Source organism: Gymnoscopelus braueri, assembly GCF_963280865.1.
Source record: "Gymnoscopelus braueri genome assembly, chromosome: 15".
Taxonomy (NCBI): domain Eukaryota; kingdom Metazoa; phylum Chordata; class Actinopteri; order Myctophiformes; family Myctophidae; genus Gymnoscopelus; species Gymnoscopelus braueri.
Genome location: NC_137620.1, coordinates 38,820,595 through 38,838,513, shown reverse-complemented (window position 1 = coordinate 38,838,513; position 17,919 = coordinate 38,820,595). Strand labels below are relative to the sequence as shown.

The 17,919-nt window shown below is 39.6% G+C and overlaps 1 protein-coding gene and 1 long non-coding RNA gene across 10 annotated transcripts in view; both read left to right on the top strand.

Moving 5' to 3' along the window:
• The window catches only part of LOC308101185 (Fc receptor-like protein 5), a 223,304-nt gene that overhangs the window by 127,564 nt on the left and 77,821 nt on the right, over positions 1-17,919 (top strand). For all 9 annotated transcript variants that reach the window (XR_013934499.1, XR_013934500.1, XM_080450567.1 and 6 more), the window contains one exon: positions 12-272. Coding sequence is in view for 7 of the 9 variants with exons in the window: in XM_080450567.1 (XP_080306693.1) it covers positions 12-272 (261 nt within the window). In the remaining 2 variants the exon portion in view is untranslated. The remainder of the gene's footprint in view (positions 1-11; positions 273-17,919) is intronic.
• Positions 2,491-5,519, top strand: LOC308101197. The gene is made up of 3 exons (XR_013934505.1): positions 2,491-2,543; positions 3,755-3,805; positions 4,035-5,519. It is a non-coding gene; the product is annotated as an uncharacterized lncRNA (long non-coding RNA).

Genomic DNA, 17,919 nt, shown 5'->3' with positions numbered 1-17,919 from the left:
GTTGGTTCTAGATGGAGATGTGATCTTAGAGAGCCCTGTACTTCCTGTGACGGAGAGAAGTGATGTCACACTACGCTGCCTGTCCAAAGACAAGAAAACTGGTGATCCAACCTCTGGCCTCCCAGCTGACTTCTGTAAAGATGGATCCTTCATCAGGACTGAGTCTACAGGACAGATGACCATCCACAATGTTTACAAGTCTGATGAAGGATTCTACAAGTGTGTAATCTCTGACCTTGGAGAGTCAGCAGAGAGCAGGATGGATGTGAGAGGTGAGTTAGTCATACAAGAATGCAAAATAAATCAATTAATTACACACTAAGGGCGCTATCTTGCACCGCCTGCTGCAAATCGGAGCTAAGCACAACACAGATGTCATTATAGTTTCAATCCAACGCAGCTGTCATTTTCTAGGCCATCGTCAACATTCCCTTCTTAAAAGGAATTGGAGACCCTGATTTGTCTAATTTATGTTATGCCCAAAACGCACCCATAACTAATTCAGAGATTATATTAAACCCCCTTGTACTGTGTGTCTAGCTTCTCTTAAGAAAACGCACTGTAGCAGCCCCTAGAAGCGGTCCTGCTCTGTTACACCACAAATGATCAAAGTGGTTTGTACCGACCAAACAAGTGTTCGTTCGACATTGAGATCTCACACACTCACTATCAGTGCTAAAATAAATAAACACAGTCTGATTTGCACTGGTGCTTCTGCCCTTCAAAATGCAAATCTGTAAATATCTGCTGAGACAGAATTGAAATGAATGACATTTAAAAGAGATTCACAGCTCTTAAAATGTGTGTTTAAGAGCAATATGTGTCTCATTCTGCTTCAGATTCTCTGGTCTCCAAATCAGACTCTTTCTCTCTCCCTCCCTCTATGTCTCCCCCTCCCTCTCCTCCTCCCTCTCCCTCTATCCCTCTATACCTACTGAAGTGTGCTGGAATCTTCATCTTTCTACTGACTCCGGGTCTGTGTCTCTGGAAGAAATGCAGAGGTATGTTAATGATGTTCAGACATATAGAGGAGATGTAAGATGGACCCCTTTTGCGTCAGCGTCATTACGTCAGTGTTAGCTGGAGGCAAAACAAAGGAATAACGCATTGGAGGCAATAGGAATAACCTCAGAATAGTAGCAAAGTTATTTGGTGCTGTAGTACGCTAGACTAGCTTCTCACCTACTGAACCTGCCATCTAGCTGTGTTGTTGGGTTCCAAAATCGAAGGAGTATGAATGAATGAGAATGGCTTCAACTTGAAGAATAGTCGCAAAATAAACTCACATCTGCAGGCTTTCCTTGGTTTCACATACACGCGGACCGCGTTTCCATAACTGCTATAGACCCATACCAAATCGTCAACCTGGAAAGCAAATTGATCCCAGTCTAATCACAAAACAGCTGCCACTGCCAGTTAAATAAAATCAAAAACAACTAATAAAATGAAAGGATTGGACTGAGGCGATAATCAAAAATGCTTGTGTTTCTATATACTGTTGTAGGTATGGATATATGTCTACAGGTTTGTCATCTCCATTCATCAGAAACAGTTTGGGGAACTAGGAAGAAAATAATAGATAACGGTATTTCTCGTAACTCAGCCCACGTTGTGATGTGATAGTCAGGTGTGTGTTCAAGAAGACCTCACCCTTTGTTTTCTTCTGAATCAGAATCAGACTTTATTGTTCTTATAGAGGCATGGTGGCAAAAACAAACTCATTTCATGGATTGGCGTAGATGTGTTGAGTGTCTGTGTTCTGCAAAACTAGAAAAAGCGCTCCTCGGAGCACAGGTCTCCGCTAGGTCAGGTAGGGTATTGTGGGCCAGCAATGTTCGGAATTCGCCAATCAGGATGGAATATGAAAAATCGGACAGATCCGTCTTGATCCCTTGACATCACTTACGTAGGAGTGATCTAAAAAATTTTATGTGCAAAAATTGGCCTCCTGGTGGCGCTATAACATGACAATGTGAAAAGGGTGGCATTTCTTCCTGGAAATGGATAATTGTTTTTGCAACAAAAAAAAAACAGGTGAAAAAATGCAGGGCAGAGGTTTCACACCGTGCAAAGTTTCACACCGATCGGTGCTGTTATATAGGTAAAAACACAAATTGGCCTGTTCTAGCGCCACCATGAGGCTGATTTGAAAGAATTCGGGTGGCATTTCTTCCTCAGCCTTGTGGGAATGTGCCTGTAAGAAATACATACTCCTATGGGCAGGGGTGGGCGGCCCCTGTCATCAGGGAATGTTGAGTAGGAGGAGTAGGACGAAGGCTCCATACGTCCTCCCAGTGGGGGCTTTTCACTGGTAGGTGAGCCAGTGTACAACAGCAGTGGCACGTCGTGGGTTGACTCTTTCTTTTCTGCAGGCTGTAGGAGGACAGTCAGTGAGTCAGACGGACAGAGTGAAGATGTGACTTATGCTGCTGTGACTGTGACGCATGGAGCTAACCACACTGCAAGGCCAGGCAGACAGAGTGAGTATGTGACGTATGCTGCTGTGACTGTGAAGCAGGAAGCTAACCACAGGAAGAGGAGAGGTAGTATCTCAATACCACACTGAGCTCACTCACAGAAACATACTCTGTGTGTGTGTGTGTGTGTGTGTGTGTGTGTGTGTGTGTGTGTGTGTGTGTGTGTGTGTGTGTGTGTGTGTGTGTGTGTGTGTGTGTGTGTGTGTTGCACATGAAATGCGCAGACTTAGTTCAGTCCACAAAGCATAGGACCACAATGGACTTTTTTGTGTTATCCTTTTAGCCTAAATGCGTTACTGTATCTCTGTGCTGTTTACATTTCTGATTTTCATTTAATCAATCAATAAAAGTCAGGAAACTTTGCAGTTTCTGCTGGCAGACCATTGGTAAAGAGTATTGGACTTCATTAGAAAAATCTCAAAGCAGTTACGCTATAATACATACCTTCTCAGGGATGTTTAGACCAGTGGATTAATATCTAGTCATGTAAACACGTTTCAAATGTAAATTTCACAAACATCTTAAGTAAGTTTCGCTGTTATTCTCCACCAACCAATGTTGCAAGAATATTAGCCTGATCCATGAATGATTTCAGAGTAGGCCTATTTAACCACGCAGTGGATATATTTTCAACAGAAATACCTGCTGCTTCATGTCAAGTGGGTTAATGAGGCTTATTGAAAACAGCTGAGAAACCTGCACATTTAACCACATTGAGTTGAAAAGTTGCACAAATGAAGTACAAATGTTTATGCTTCTGTCTAGAAGTCATGTATTATGTGTCTATGAAGGTTTTAGCTTAAGAACTTAGCTGAATCTTTTTGTAAACATTAGATCAGTGAGTTTTCTGCAGCAGGTTAGTAAATACTGACGTAGAATTAACGGCAAAGCTTCAGTGAACCGATTAATTATTTTGTAACCGATCAATCGTCCTATTCATGGTACATTTAGATCGATCCAAGTGTCCAACATTTAGTGATCCAATTCCCTAACTTTTGGAAGGAGCTTGAACTGTGATATTATTTGTTAGTTGGCTCTATTCAAGGAAATATACATATTATGCTTGGTGGTCAGAGGGCCCTAGGAGGGCTGGGGGCGGGCCACATATTTGAGCGCTAACCTACATACAGTATATTCGTGTACATTTAGGTTACATTAACTCCATTGGTCCAGTTCATAATCCGTCATTGTCTAAAAGCAAACCAAACTCATTTTACATTCATAAAAAATATTTATATGAGTTATCCTGACCAAATGTCTCTTTCTTTTTTCTCCAGACCAGACCTCTGAAGGACAAGACATCTACTCCACTGTGAAGATAAATACAGGTCAGCCACAATGTACACAGCTATATGCTGATGGGTTTTAACCGAAGAATCAGTCTGGTTTACATGAAGGGAGAAATTATTAAAAAAAAGTAAAATAATAATAATATTTTTAATAATTTTCATCTGCACATGAGTACACACTAAGTCAAAGAACCATTAAACCACAATGTCTTTGTTTCCTTCTAATGTCTAATGTTAGTCTGTTTTGTATGGTTTTATTGTGTTACAGATGGAGATGTTTGAGTGAAGAAGAGAGGAAGAGTTCAATGTGACAAGTGCAAGGTCACAGCTTACTTCGGTACCTTGCAAACTAGGCCTGACCTCGATTATTCGAATAATTGACTAATCAGTCGAGGGGTGTCTGAGTCGACTGCCAATCTCTTAGTCGAATCATGAAAAAAAAAAAAAAAAAACATTCATTTTTATTATTCGACTGAGAGATTGGTCTAGTTTGTTATATTAATTGACTAATAGTTTGCCAAATAGGATATACATCATGATTTATTGGGAGAAACCAAGCAAGTATATGTTCAATCAGACATTAAGCACCAAATGGAATGTTCCTCTATTGCATAACATATTTTTTGCATGATTTGACTGAGAGATTGGCAGTTGAATCAGACTAATTTGACTGCCAATCTAAGTCGAATCATGCAACAAAAGAATAATCAAAAAAATATTAATAAAAAAAAACTTTCTTATTCTGTCAAAAAATATATAAAAAAAACAAATAGGTATTTATTAAATATAGTATAATATACTATATTCAAATATGTTTTGACACAGAATCAAATGTGTTATGGTCATGATTCACCAGGAGCCAGGATGGATTTGTTCCAGGCTTAAGATAATTTATATAAATATTTTCTGAAATCTCTATGGGGAAAAAGAAAGGGGTTTCTATCTGTGGCACCACAAAATGGCCACCACTGCTATGCCATATTTCAGAGATTAAATACAACCGCTTTGCACCTTGCACCTTACTTTGCACCCAAAGTATCCATCTATTGTATATAAAAGTAGGACACACGTATCCCCAATGCATGTGTGCCATGTGCTTTTTAGACCATGGGGTACTGTAAGGTTTTGTGGTGGTGGAGTGTGAGGACCTTACTGAGTGGACAGTGAGGTGTAGAATGATGAGCCAGGCAGAGAAGGTTTCAAAGTTGTGCCATTTACTTATATGCCAACAACTTTTTACAAACATTTGTCCATGACAGTGCATGGTTACAGCATGTCTCAGGCTGGCAGATACAAAAACAGACCCCATATGTTTACCCATTACCAAGCTGGTACACATATAACCCCTGGACTATACCATCACCCACCTGCATTGTCAGGGCTAACCCAAACAAAAGCCCAAACCTAACCCTTCCAGCCACACCCCTCTCTCTTCCCTGGCCCTTGGTACAACCTGACAAGTTAATTGCCAGGCTTAGCACCTTGATGGCTAACATTATGTACCTTGTTTTATGTTTCTGCGGTGTTTGGGACTGTAGACTGTAGATTATATTGTAATGTAAATATGACATTGTAACTATGTTCTTACTTGAGGTATTATTAAGACGAGTTATTACACCATATAATTGAGATTGATTTTAAACATTTGTTTGAATTTTAAGTTTGTAACTGTCTGATAATGTCATACTGTAATATGTATTCATGTTATGTAATGTCATTTTAATATTAGCATGTCTTCAGCTCCATCACTGGCACCTCTACCAGTGCTTAATTTGTGTTAATAAAATTGTTAAGTGCTGGATCTCATGAGCCTGATTTTGTTAAATATATTTGCAGTGTGCAGATTATACTCGTCAACATAAAAAAATACCATCATAATAAACATTTTTGAAACCAATTGTATACATGTTTGGATAAACTAAAAAGCACATTTTATAACCTTCTTATAATATAAGATTTACTGACCCCAATAATTTGTTAGTTGGCATAACATCAGCTATACAGCACATGCATTATGTATTAAATTAATATATATTAAACTAATTATACTAATCAGAACACATACAAAACAAAGTAATACATTGATGTGGAAGAGACAGCCAAGTACTGTATGTCACTATGGTCTGTTCTGTTAAAGCTCATGATGCTGCACTGACTTCCTGTTTACATTGTTGATTGGATGTAGCCACACAATGTTGCTTAGTAACCACTTACTTTAAGACGTTCGTTTCGGTGGGGTAGCCTGACTCTGTGAATCACTAGTTTGAAACTAACTAGTAGTTGCTGAGAGGAGCTTAGTAAGGCACTTTACACACAAACTTAGAAATGGATAATAATAAAAAATAGCTGGTGCAACCTAGTCCAGATCAGCATAGTTAATACATTATGCTTGCATTGCGTCCGAACGCAGGAACTAGTGGCATCGTTCTTATTTAACATTTTATGAAAACCCTCCCTTTGTTTGTCTGTCAAAAGAGGATGATCACATGTTGCTTCTCCATTTACATTTAAACCCTAAAAAACTCAGATGTCTGACAGAAGTGATCAGACTGATCACTTTGTATGCTCACTCAATAGGGTGGGACGATATATCGATATATCGATATATCGCGATACTTTCTCCCGCGATAAATAATATACTGCCAAAAAATATCTTTTTTTTTTTTTTTTTTTTTTTAAGTTTGTGATTTGTTTTTCCTACTCTGTATTTGTGTAATGATGATTTTGAACTGTTTGGTGCTATTTTATGTGTTTATGAATTGAATACAAGGACTATCGTGATATATCGTTGGTGAATTTTCATGCAATATATCATGATATCGCAATATATCGATATTTTCAGATATCGTGATATATCGTTGGTGAAATTTCTTGCAATATATATCGAATATCGTGATATCGCAATATATCGAACATCGTGATATATATCGTATCGTGAGGTACCCATATCGTCCCACCCCTACTCAATAGGCCACAGAAGTACCTCTGCTATTCTTTTCACCTATGTTTTTTACTTATTTATTTAATTATCTAACACACACACACACACACACACACACACACACACACACACACACACACACACACACACACACACACACACACACACACACACACACACACACACACACACACACACACACACACACACACACACACACACACAAGTTAAAGACAGTGATATGGATATATAAATGGGGTGGAAAGTAATTACATTTACTCAAGTTCTGTTCTGACATTACTATTGTACTGCTACTGACTGTAAAATGTCAGGCACTTATACTTTAGTTCTACTCCACTACATCTCAGAGGCAAATAATGAAGCATTGTGTTAGTTCATGCAGGTCACGGGAGTCATATGCCTGTCAGTCTGTTCACACCAATCACAACTCATTCGCACAACAAGGTGGTCCGTTTAAATATGTCTCCCTCTTACACTGGATCTATGCTTTTCAATTGCTGCCGCACACACACTGCATGCTGCTGGCAAAGTTTACCTCCACTACCCCAGCCTTCACCTTCGAGTCAAGAGTCTTGAACTGAATGTTAAAATGAAATTCATGTTTGCATTACTCTGAAGTAAATGGCAATTAAAATGTGCATGACTCAAGTTAATCTGATTAAAGGTCTTGCCCGCTCTTGTATGGGGGGTTTTGCATAGCGTTCCCTGATTTTGCTTATCATGCTGTATTCCATTTGTTGCAATATATGATTAAATCTATTTATGATGTGAGTGGTCCTTACTGAATTGTACTTTTTACTCCACTACAGTTATTTGAAAACTTTAGTTAATTGTTTTGATTGATTGATTGATTGATTGATTGAATGATTGAATGAACATTTTATTAACAGTTTGCAAAAAGTACAGATCTAGGTACAGTTATACAATAATGCTATAAAGGATAACACAAAAAGCCCTGAGGGCTTGTTTCCACTGGCTGCGGGTACATGGACCATCATGTATTCATTCAGAATGAATTCATTCCGAATGAACTCATTCCGAATAGAGGAATCTGATCCACTCACCTGTTTACATGGGACCTGAATAAAAGTATTCCTCGTTTACATGACCAAAGCATTCATTCGGAATATAACTTCCCCTGGTGGGCATGGGAGGAGGCAATAGCCCCCTTGTGCCTCCGCGGCGGAGGTCTGTCGGTCGTAGACAGGCCGGTAAGCAACGCACCGACTCCTGGCCAGGCAGCGTTGTATGCGGTACAAGCCTGTGTTCCTTTGTTATCGCCGTTTTAATGCAAAAGTAGCAGATCTACAAGTTCAGACCAGTTTCTTTTTTTGTATTGGTACCAGACACGTAGGCTAGCCTATACTATTTGTCACATTTCTCATGTAGGTATGATGACGTCATCGCGCATGAGCACATGGTCATTATAATAATAAATAATAATACATAAACACCGGACCGCTCATGGTCATTATAATAATAAATGGAGAGAGAGAGTCTATGAAACAAGGCACGCTCATTTATGGCAAAAGTACAAAAGTATTGGCATCAAAATATACTTAAGTAGAAAGTATAAGCTACTCATTATACTGAGTGTCACGTTTTTTCTTGTATTATTATGAAAAAGCTTTGAAAACCCTCTTACTGCGCCGAGTAGTGCGCGGTGCGCACACGAGTGAATGCGGGGTCTGTCGCCCTAAAACACAATCGCCCCGGGTCAAAATCCAGCGACCATGGAGCGGCCGTGGATGGCCCGCTCAAAAGGTGCGTGGGGCGTGGTGTTTTGGGACGACCGTTCCGACTGCCCATGTAATGAATTGATTAAGTAAAACTCATCTGTTTTCGCTGCAGCTGCGCCCTAATAATGTTGTTTTCATTTATTTTTGTTCACGTATGCTATTAAAACAATGCAGCTATTGCAGTATTGGGCCTTAACATGTGATTAAAAATGTATACGCATTTGGCCCCTCATATATAAAATAAATGTAAAATCTGATTTAAAATTGAAACTTGCAGCTGATCAATGCGTTTCTGCGTTTACGTGTGGACAGGGATTTAAAAAAAAAATCTTTGTCACGTGGCCAGGGATTCTTTTTAAAAACTGAGGCCTAAAATACCCGTTTAGAAAAAGATCCATATAAGTGTAGCCTATAGGCCAGCAATCCTCGGAGCGTCCGTTCTCCTGAACAAGTCTGGGCTTAACCATTACAGGCTTATTAAATGACGCTATAGAATAGAATCATTCATTTTATCCCGCAGGAGCGACCGTGGCCGAATTAGAGATTTGATAGGTCATTTTTGGACAATTCTGACAGCACTACTAAGCACGGACATGCGCAAAGTAATGCATGTATTCCAAACAGAGAGGAGTGTTTGGAATAAAGTGTTTACATGGTCAATTCAGATTGGTATATCCCGATTCAAACGGTCTATACCACCCCTCCTAACCCGAATGAAAATTCATTCGGGTCAGACTGGAATGGAATATTCTATTCCAATTGAGGTGTTTACATGAGCATTTCTATTCTGAATGAATTCATCCATTCATTCATTCCGAATAGAAGTGTATTCATTCCGAATGAAACTGTCGATGTACCCGCAGCCAGTGAGTCACATTAGTAGGCTACACAGCATACAGCACAATATGACACCAATAGAACAGCATGGACCACATTAGTACACAGCATACAACACAAGCAGTAGCAGCAAAGAAAACAAGGTTCCTACCAAAGAAAGAAAGAAAGAAAGAAAGAAAGAAAGAAAGAAAGATAGATAATGGCCATGAGGAAAAGCCCTAAATAGACAGGTGTTGCCACCATCATATTAACCAATACATCCACCCTGTCACAATTCTCAACATATGTATACTGTGTCCTGTCACAACTAACTACAGTAGGTCTAGTATACAGTATGTATACTGTACCCTGTCACAATTCACCACCTAGTATACATATACTGCACCCTGTCAGAACTCACAACTTAAACAACACCACAACATATAGTATATACATACTGTACTGTGTCACAACCTCCAACAACAGACACAACACGCCAGACAAACTGTAGATTCACATCAGCCTTCAATTCTGAAGCCAGAAACAGTCACTGAAAACCTTTCATTGCCACCCAGTCATTGAGTCCTAATATGACAACAATAGAACTTGAATCAAGTAACACAATAGGCCTATATGACAACTATAGAACACCAGCTTGAATCACATTAGTACACAACGATAGAACACAATATGACGACAACACAGCAACAGCTTGAATCACATAAATAACATACAACACAATCAGCAGCAGCAGCAGCAAAGAAAAAAACACAGGTTCCTACCCTGAGATGTCTTCATGGCTTCATCAGTTGTGTAAGTGATGGCCAGGGTCAAACTTTGGATCTCATGGACTAATATGATAGTAGAAGCCCCTCTCTCTAGTCTCGGTCATCCTCAGACAAGCTCTCCAGTCTGTTGTCTCTAGTCATCTCAATCCTCCATACATCTGGCTAGCTGGCCAGTACTTTCCTCCCCTGCGTCTTTCTTTAGTACGTCCATGTAGGTACAGTAGGTGTGGGATACCCTCGTGATCAATGTGTAGCACCAATCCAGGGACTTCTAAATAGGCTATACTATAGCCACTATAGGGTCCAGCATTCACAGCCTTCCCTTTAGTATCTGAAAGAAAGAAAGGAAAGAAACAAACAAACAAACAAACAAACAAACAAACAAACAAACAAACAAACAAACAAACATTTACCAAGAGACACAGTTGGTTTGTATTGGATAGTTTATATTGGATAGATATTCAACCATAGAGGTACTTAGGGACCATCAACAATGTGCTCTGCAATATGTGTTCAAATAGCAATTAGTATTATTAGTATTTAGTCATTACTATTTTCAATATCTTCTAAACCAAATGATATGACCCTGAGAAAAAAAGAACTATATTGTGCAGGGGATATGTGTGCACATCCTTTAGATTTCTCAAAAATATTTTATAAGCATATTGTATTTTACATTTTATGTTTTTATTACTGAAAATTATGTAATAATTACTGTCATAACGGTAGAATTGCATACCAGTGGTGGTAATCTACACGCTCCCAACCTGATGCATTATATGAGCTTGTAGATCAGCTATTGTTGGCAAAAAAAAGATTTGGTGAGAAAAAAAGGTGTGAACCAAGTAGACCCCTGGGGGACCCTGGTCAACTATGTAGGGTTTAAGTAGATAATGAGAAATTGATCTGTTGAGCTACTGTACTTCAGTTTCCACTAGATGGCAGCAGAGTATCAGTCAGCTGATGAGATCCTCTACTTTCAGTGGTAGTACAGCGGCTAAAAGCAATATTTTGGGAGAATCGTTCACTTGGTGATACAAGCGTGAAACTTGGTACAGATCATCTTTAGAGGTCATTTATCGATTTTTTTAATCGAGCCACTTGAAAATCAAAGATGGCGGCCATTTTTCAAGATGGCCGACATCTTAGTGGGCAGTTAAGTGATATGATGGTTTATTTGGTGATACAAGCATGAAAATTGGCATGAGCAGTCTCTGTGGGTCACTTGACAATAGGCCACCCACAGCTACTTGAAATTTCAAGATGGCGGCCATTTTTCAAGATGGCCAACACTTTAGTGGAGCAATTAAGTTATATAATGGTTTATTTGGTGATACAAGCATGAACATTGGCATGAGCAGTCTCTGTGGGTCACTTGACAATAGGCCACCCACAGCTACTTGAAATGTCAAGATGGCGGCCATTTTTCAAGATGGCCAACACTTTAGTGGAGCAATTAAGTTATATAATGGTTTATTTGGTGATACAAGCATTAAATTTGGCATGAGCAGTCTCTAAGGGTTGCTTGACAAGAAAACACTCCCAGCCACTTTACATTTCTATTTTCAAGATGGCCGCCCCCTGGATCCTCAAAAGATACATTTTCTCATAGAAATTTATGTTTTCTTTTCTTTAAGGACGATTATACGATTATTATTATTATGCTAAAGAACAACTTTTAACACATCACAATATATTGTGTTGATTTGTTGATCATAGATAGATTAGATAAGAGTGAATATCTGCACTACCAGGGCACACTGGTGATATATCACTGCTGTTAAACTCAGAGTGGGGTTCAATGTCAGCTAATTGAAAGTTGGTATCCCAAATGCTGTCTAATTTACCCCAAAACAGTTAGATAGCCGCACCTGAATTGACAGGTTGTGCCAGCACGGGAGAGCCGAGCCAAGGTTAATGGGGTTTTAGTTAACCGGATGGTGTACAGATCGCTCAGGATTTAAATGGCATTGGATGAACGATCGAACTAAGTGTAGGGTTAAGGCACGAACTTAGTTGTATCCCATACATCAAAGTGCTTGGTAAAAGGTGGTAAAAGGATAAACCCTCGACCTCTGCCTATGCTGCAGACATGGCAGAAGCCATCATAACAGTTGTGAAAACTAACTGGGACAGATGTTTAATTTGTCAGCAGGTCACCAAGGAAAAACTCATTCAGCCGAGTTTATTCAACAGAGAGCACGATCGTACTGGTTATGATACCATTGCAAGAAATGTTGAGCTGGAAAGGGCCCAAAAGAGAGCATCTACATCTGCTGAAGACACTGAAGATACCAAAGATATCCATGTCAAGAGGCCAAGAAGATCTAATGTATGACCGGTCCAGCGATGTCACAACTGTGAACGAGGCCAGGCTTGATCTCTTTGCCAGAAAGCAAAGACAATATGACTTGATCCCACCAACTCAAGCAGCACTCAAAGAGCATGCCAAACATGCTTCTTATGAGGCTGGATACGTGTGGGGACAGGCATTGAAGCGACATCCACAAATGCCGAGCCCATCTGACTGGGGATGGGTGGAACAGGACGAGAAGTGGAAAGTCTTCTGGACTCCACTTCCACCTATTGCGGAGAGTTGTTGGGAGTTGACCAAATGTGGGTGCTCCAAGGCATGTACTGGAAGGTGTAACTGCTTCAGATATGGACTCAGTTTCACATGCCTATGTAGTTGCCCCTGCTAGAACCTATTTGCATGTTTCTTTTGCCAGAGTTATTCCCTGTTGTCCTCTGTGTTTTCAAGTGGAGGCCTATGGCTCGGCTTCCCCTCGTCACATCGACGCATCATGTTTTACTTTTTATCTAGTCTATTACTGTGTAATTTTCAGTTGTTACTTTGTAACATTGCTTCCACTGCCTTCCACTGCCATATCTAACAGTGAAGCACATTTTCAGTTTAGTTCCTTAGTATCGTTTGTCATGGTTCCGTGGCTATTGCCATTCAGTATTAGCCATTACTCATAATTTTGGAGCACTGTCCGTTCAGCACCACAACTGTGCTTATCAGCACCACAACTGTGCTAATTTATTCATCTTATTTTTTGTTTCCCCACCCCTTAGTATTTATTTGACACATGTAATGGCTGTTATATATATATATATATATATATATATATCCTCCCTTGTGACTGTTACCTTGTCGTGGTAAGGGAGCTTGTTTAGGCCTACCTCAGTGAACCCTGAGAGCTATGCCGGTGGGAGGCAACTCCTGACAGGTCTTACCAAACTGGACAGGTCGTGGGCGAGGAGTCAGACAAAACACAGTCAAACAACCTCTCTTGACAGAGCTTTTTGAGGAACCCAATACATTTCTATGAGAAAAGGTATCATTTAAAGATTGACATCTTGAAATTTCAAGTGGCTGTGGGCGGTTTCTTGTCAAATGACCTTTTGAGACGGCTCATGGCAATTTTCATGCTTGTATCACCAACTAAATGATTTCTTAAGCTTAACTAGTCCACTAAGGTGGTGGCCATCTTGAAAAATGGCCGCCATCTTGACATTTCAAGTAGCTGTGGGTGGCTTATTGTCAAGTGACCCACAGAGACTGCTCATGCCAATTTTCATGCTTGTATCACCAAATGAACCATTATATAACTTAAATGCTCCACTAAAGTGTTGGCCATCTTGAAAAATGGCCGCCATCTTGAAATTTCAAGTAGCTGTGGGTGGCCTATTGTCAAGTGACCCACAGAGACTGCTCATGCCAATTTTCATGCTTGTATCACCAAATAAACCATCATATCACTTAACTGCCCACTAAGGTATCGGCCATCTTGAAAAATGGCCGCCATCTTGGATTTTTGAGTGGCTCGATTAAAAAAGTCAAAGAGTTGACCTAAAGGAATGTTCATGCCAATTTTCACGCTTGTATCACAAAGTGAACGATTGTTCCTACTATCCGCTCTACTATGGTTCTCAAGTGGTTTTCAGGGGAAACCTTGACAGGTTCCAGTTTTTAACCACTTTAACTTCAGATATTCTAAAATAGACAGCACGTTGCAATGTGACACACTGTGAGCTTGTTGATCGGCTATTTTTTTTAAAATTTGGAAATGTATATTCACAAATTCCAAAAGCTTGTAGAGCGGCTATTTTTGGAAAAAGAAAAATCTTGAAAAAGAAAAAAAGAAGTGGAATAGGGCCCACTGGCAAATACATCAATATGTTGAAGTACGGCCTATATAGGACCAGAGCACCTTACTAGCCTGTTAATTTCAAAATAATAATAGCCTAATAATGGCCTTTTCCACTCTCTCACACACACACACACACACACACACACACACACACTACAGCTCATTGGACGACACAAGACAAGTGCTGCATGGTGCATTATAATCAAACAGCTCATTACAACATATTCAATTGAATTCACTCACATAACACAAAGCCAAATATTGTATCCCCTCTAGTCTTTGCTTTACCATCATTTCAAGTAAAATAACAAAAAGTTAAATGACACAAATAAACGCTATTGCTAAGCAGCTAGCTGTATTTAGCTAAACTCACCTGAATAATCCACCCATTTGGAATGAAAACGACCAGCAGTTCCTTGTGAAGATAATTAACTTCTCTTTCAGCTGTCAATAAAGATGTGGTTTAGTAGTTTTAACTCCCTGACAGCACTGACAACTCTACTGTGCTTCCATGTTGTGTAAGGTTACATTATACGTAGTTTATTTCACCGTTTCAATGACAAACATAAAGGCGTTTGTATCAAACACCTGTTTCCTCTCCTGCAGGTGTGGGGGGAGGGGGCGGGAAAACCTGAGGATTTAAAGAGGCTGCCTGAAGCTGCTGCTAGTCTACTCTAGGGCATTGGTTTTCCTTGGGGGGTCCCCAGCAAAATGTGTTAGTAATATAGCATCACTATAATTTCAACCACTTTAACCATATTTTATACTTTGTCTATTGAGGACCACTGCACTAGGGAGTATCCACCAATAACCTGAATTCATGGTAGCTTCTAGGTAGTATCTGACAACACCACATTAATAATTTGTGTCTTAATTCGTTGTTTTCATGTTTTTGTTTTGGAGACTTACAGTAGGCTGTCCTTTTGGATGTTGGTGCCCCCGGATGTTAAGTAATAAATAACAGAGAAAGATGTTGTCTTAATTAAACAAAGTGTGTTAAATTCTTATAGCTTGTATTCTAAAGAGAATTCAAGTAAAAATGAGAAAATAAACCATAATAAACTATAAAGTATGATACTAATAAAAAATAATAACATCATCATATAGGCAAGTCAATGGAACAGTAGGTCTGCTACACTAACTTATACCGTATTAAGTTTAATAGCTGTGACTTTTTAACAGGATATACATCTTGTCTTGTCTTGAACATAGATAGTAAGATGAGACCCAATGGTGGAAAGTAACAAAGTACATTTGTATTGTAGTTAAGTAGTTTTGAGGTAATGTTACGTTAGGCCTACTTGAGTACTTCCATTATTATTTTCCCACCCACACACACACACACGGCAAATATTGTATGTTTTACTCCACTAAAATTATTTAACAACTTTAGTTACAACTGTAGTTACTTTTGTAGATCTAGTTTATTACAAAACACACTGTGCATTAGCCAATCAAGTCCTATTTTCCGTTTGGGAATAGGACTTACTTTGGTTGCATTGCGACGCGTTGTGAGCTTGTAGATCTATTTTTTTTATTTTTTTTACTTGAATGTATTTATGAACTCATTGTCCAGGCTCTGTTGTTTATAGGTATAGACCAGGAATATTATAACATCGAACAGCCTATAGTTGATTAGATTGAAATCTTTTTAACCATGTAATTTTTAAGGTCCCTACTTTGAGCAAGTTACTGTATCAGTGACACAATTTAACTTCAACAGATTCTATCCTGACCTGAAAACAGAAGGTCAGATATTACTGATGTTCTTCGTGAATCATACGCAAGTAGTTGTGCAAAATAAGTCATTTTTTATTATAAAAAACATGAGATTATGGCAAGTTTGTTATTCAAGTCCAATATGACATTTTAACATCAACAACATATAAACAATGGACAATTGTGGTTCAACCACAGGTAAATATTACCAATGCAGACTCTACAGAATGATCCACCTCTGGTACATTTAAAGGTGGATGCCAAATATGTTGTCATGGAAAGAAGCAAAAACAAAACAAAACAAAGTCCAGGCCAACATTAATTCTCACATGAGACCCAGGATGTCAGACATATGAAGACAGAACCTTGCATGTTTGCATGCTTTCAACACAGATAACTGGACATATATCAACTATCATATCAACTATATACAATTTAACAGCAGAACAGTGAATTGGTCCTAATAATTGGATTAGCGTTGTTTGTCCCTATAGGACAGGATAGTGTTGTTTGTCTCTGAAAGACAAGTGTTGTTTGTCTCTGCAGGACACACAGTTAGCGTTGCGTCTCTGTAGGACGTACAGGCAGTGTTTTTTGTCTCTGCAAAGACAGACAGTGTTTTGCCTCTGCAGGACAGTGTTTGTAAACGTTTAGATGTGAACAGGAATGTGAGGGCGCTCGTCCCTTAGTGCACGCGCACACACGCACACGTTGAGGAAGATTTCTATTGGCTGATAACACAAACACGGACATAAGGGTGTTTGTCATGGTTTTGGGGGGAACAGAGTAAATAAGGCATTGCGGAATAAGGAATTCCTTGGTTTCCTATTGGTCAAAAGCAGAAGTAAGGCACTCTCATTGGCTGACATATTGGCCACTTTAACAGTTGACTATTCTCGTCTTTTCTCTTCCGTCCACATCTTTTCATCCCGTTCATTCATACTCATCCATCACTCCACAGAGGAAATAACATCACCTCTGGGCTCCTCCTCTGTTGAATCTCTTCTCTACATCCATATCTCCTCCCTTCTTTCTCTCTCTCCCTTCATACAACAATCAGTCGTCAGTCCCAGACCTCAGTCTCAAATGCCTAATTTATGCTCTGTCGTACAACGCTGCCATGCTTTGTGAGCTTATAGATCGTTTATTTTTCGCAGCTTGAAGCCGCCGTACGACCAAGTATAAAATCAGGCTTAAGGAGGCCGGGTTTGGACGGAAACAAAAAGTACCCAAATATTGTCTTTGTTCTCCTCCCTCTCTCCACTCTCCTAGCTTACAGTGTACAGGAGGTTTTTTTATAGGAGGTAGCTAGATTAGTGACTGGATCGAGGACAGGCACTGTTTCGGTCTCCCTCGCCCGCCCTCTCCCTCTCTCTCCAATCCCTCCCTCCCTCGCTTATATTGCGTAGCAAGAGGATTGGAGATTTCCGCCTACCGAAACAACTGGGGACATCTAAACTCAATGTAGAACAACAGAGACATACTGAAACTGAATTGAATTTTAAATAGATGAATTATGTACAGTATTTTATTTATTTAGATATTTTACTAGGATGTATTTTCTGTCTTGCCTCTTTTTTTCTGTAAGTTTTTAAGAGTCAGGGAGCTATGCTCAAGAATTCCAATACACTCGTGTAAAGGGCAAATAAATTGAATCTTGAAACCTATGCCCACTGCTTTGAAAACCATCATATAGCTATCCCAGTATGAAGGACCGCCATATGGTCTTCCCAATGGTTCAGCAATTCAGTGATTTTTTTTCTCTTAATTGCTTCCACCCAATGAATTTGGACGTCGGGTTGCACGGAGATCTCCGATCATCCAGCTGCGCGAGACTACAGCGTTATTTATTGTGCAACAGCGTTTATTGTGCAACAGCATCGCAAACAGCAGGTCTGCAAGCTCACAACACGTTGTGGACAGCAACGCCTTCTGAGTTTGTAGATCTGCAAATTCTACGATCTTCGGTTAG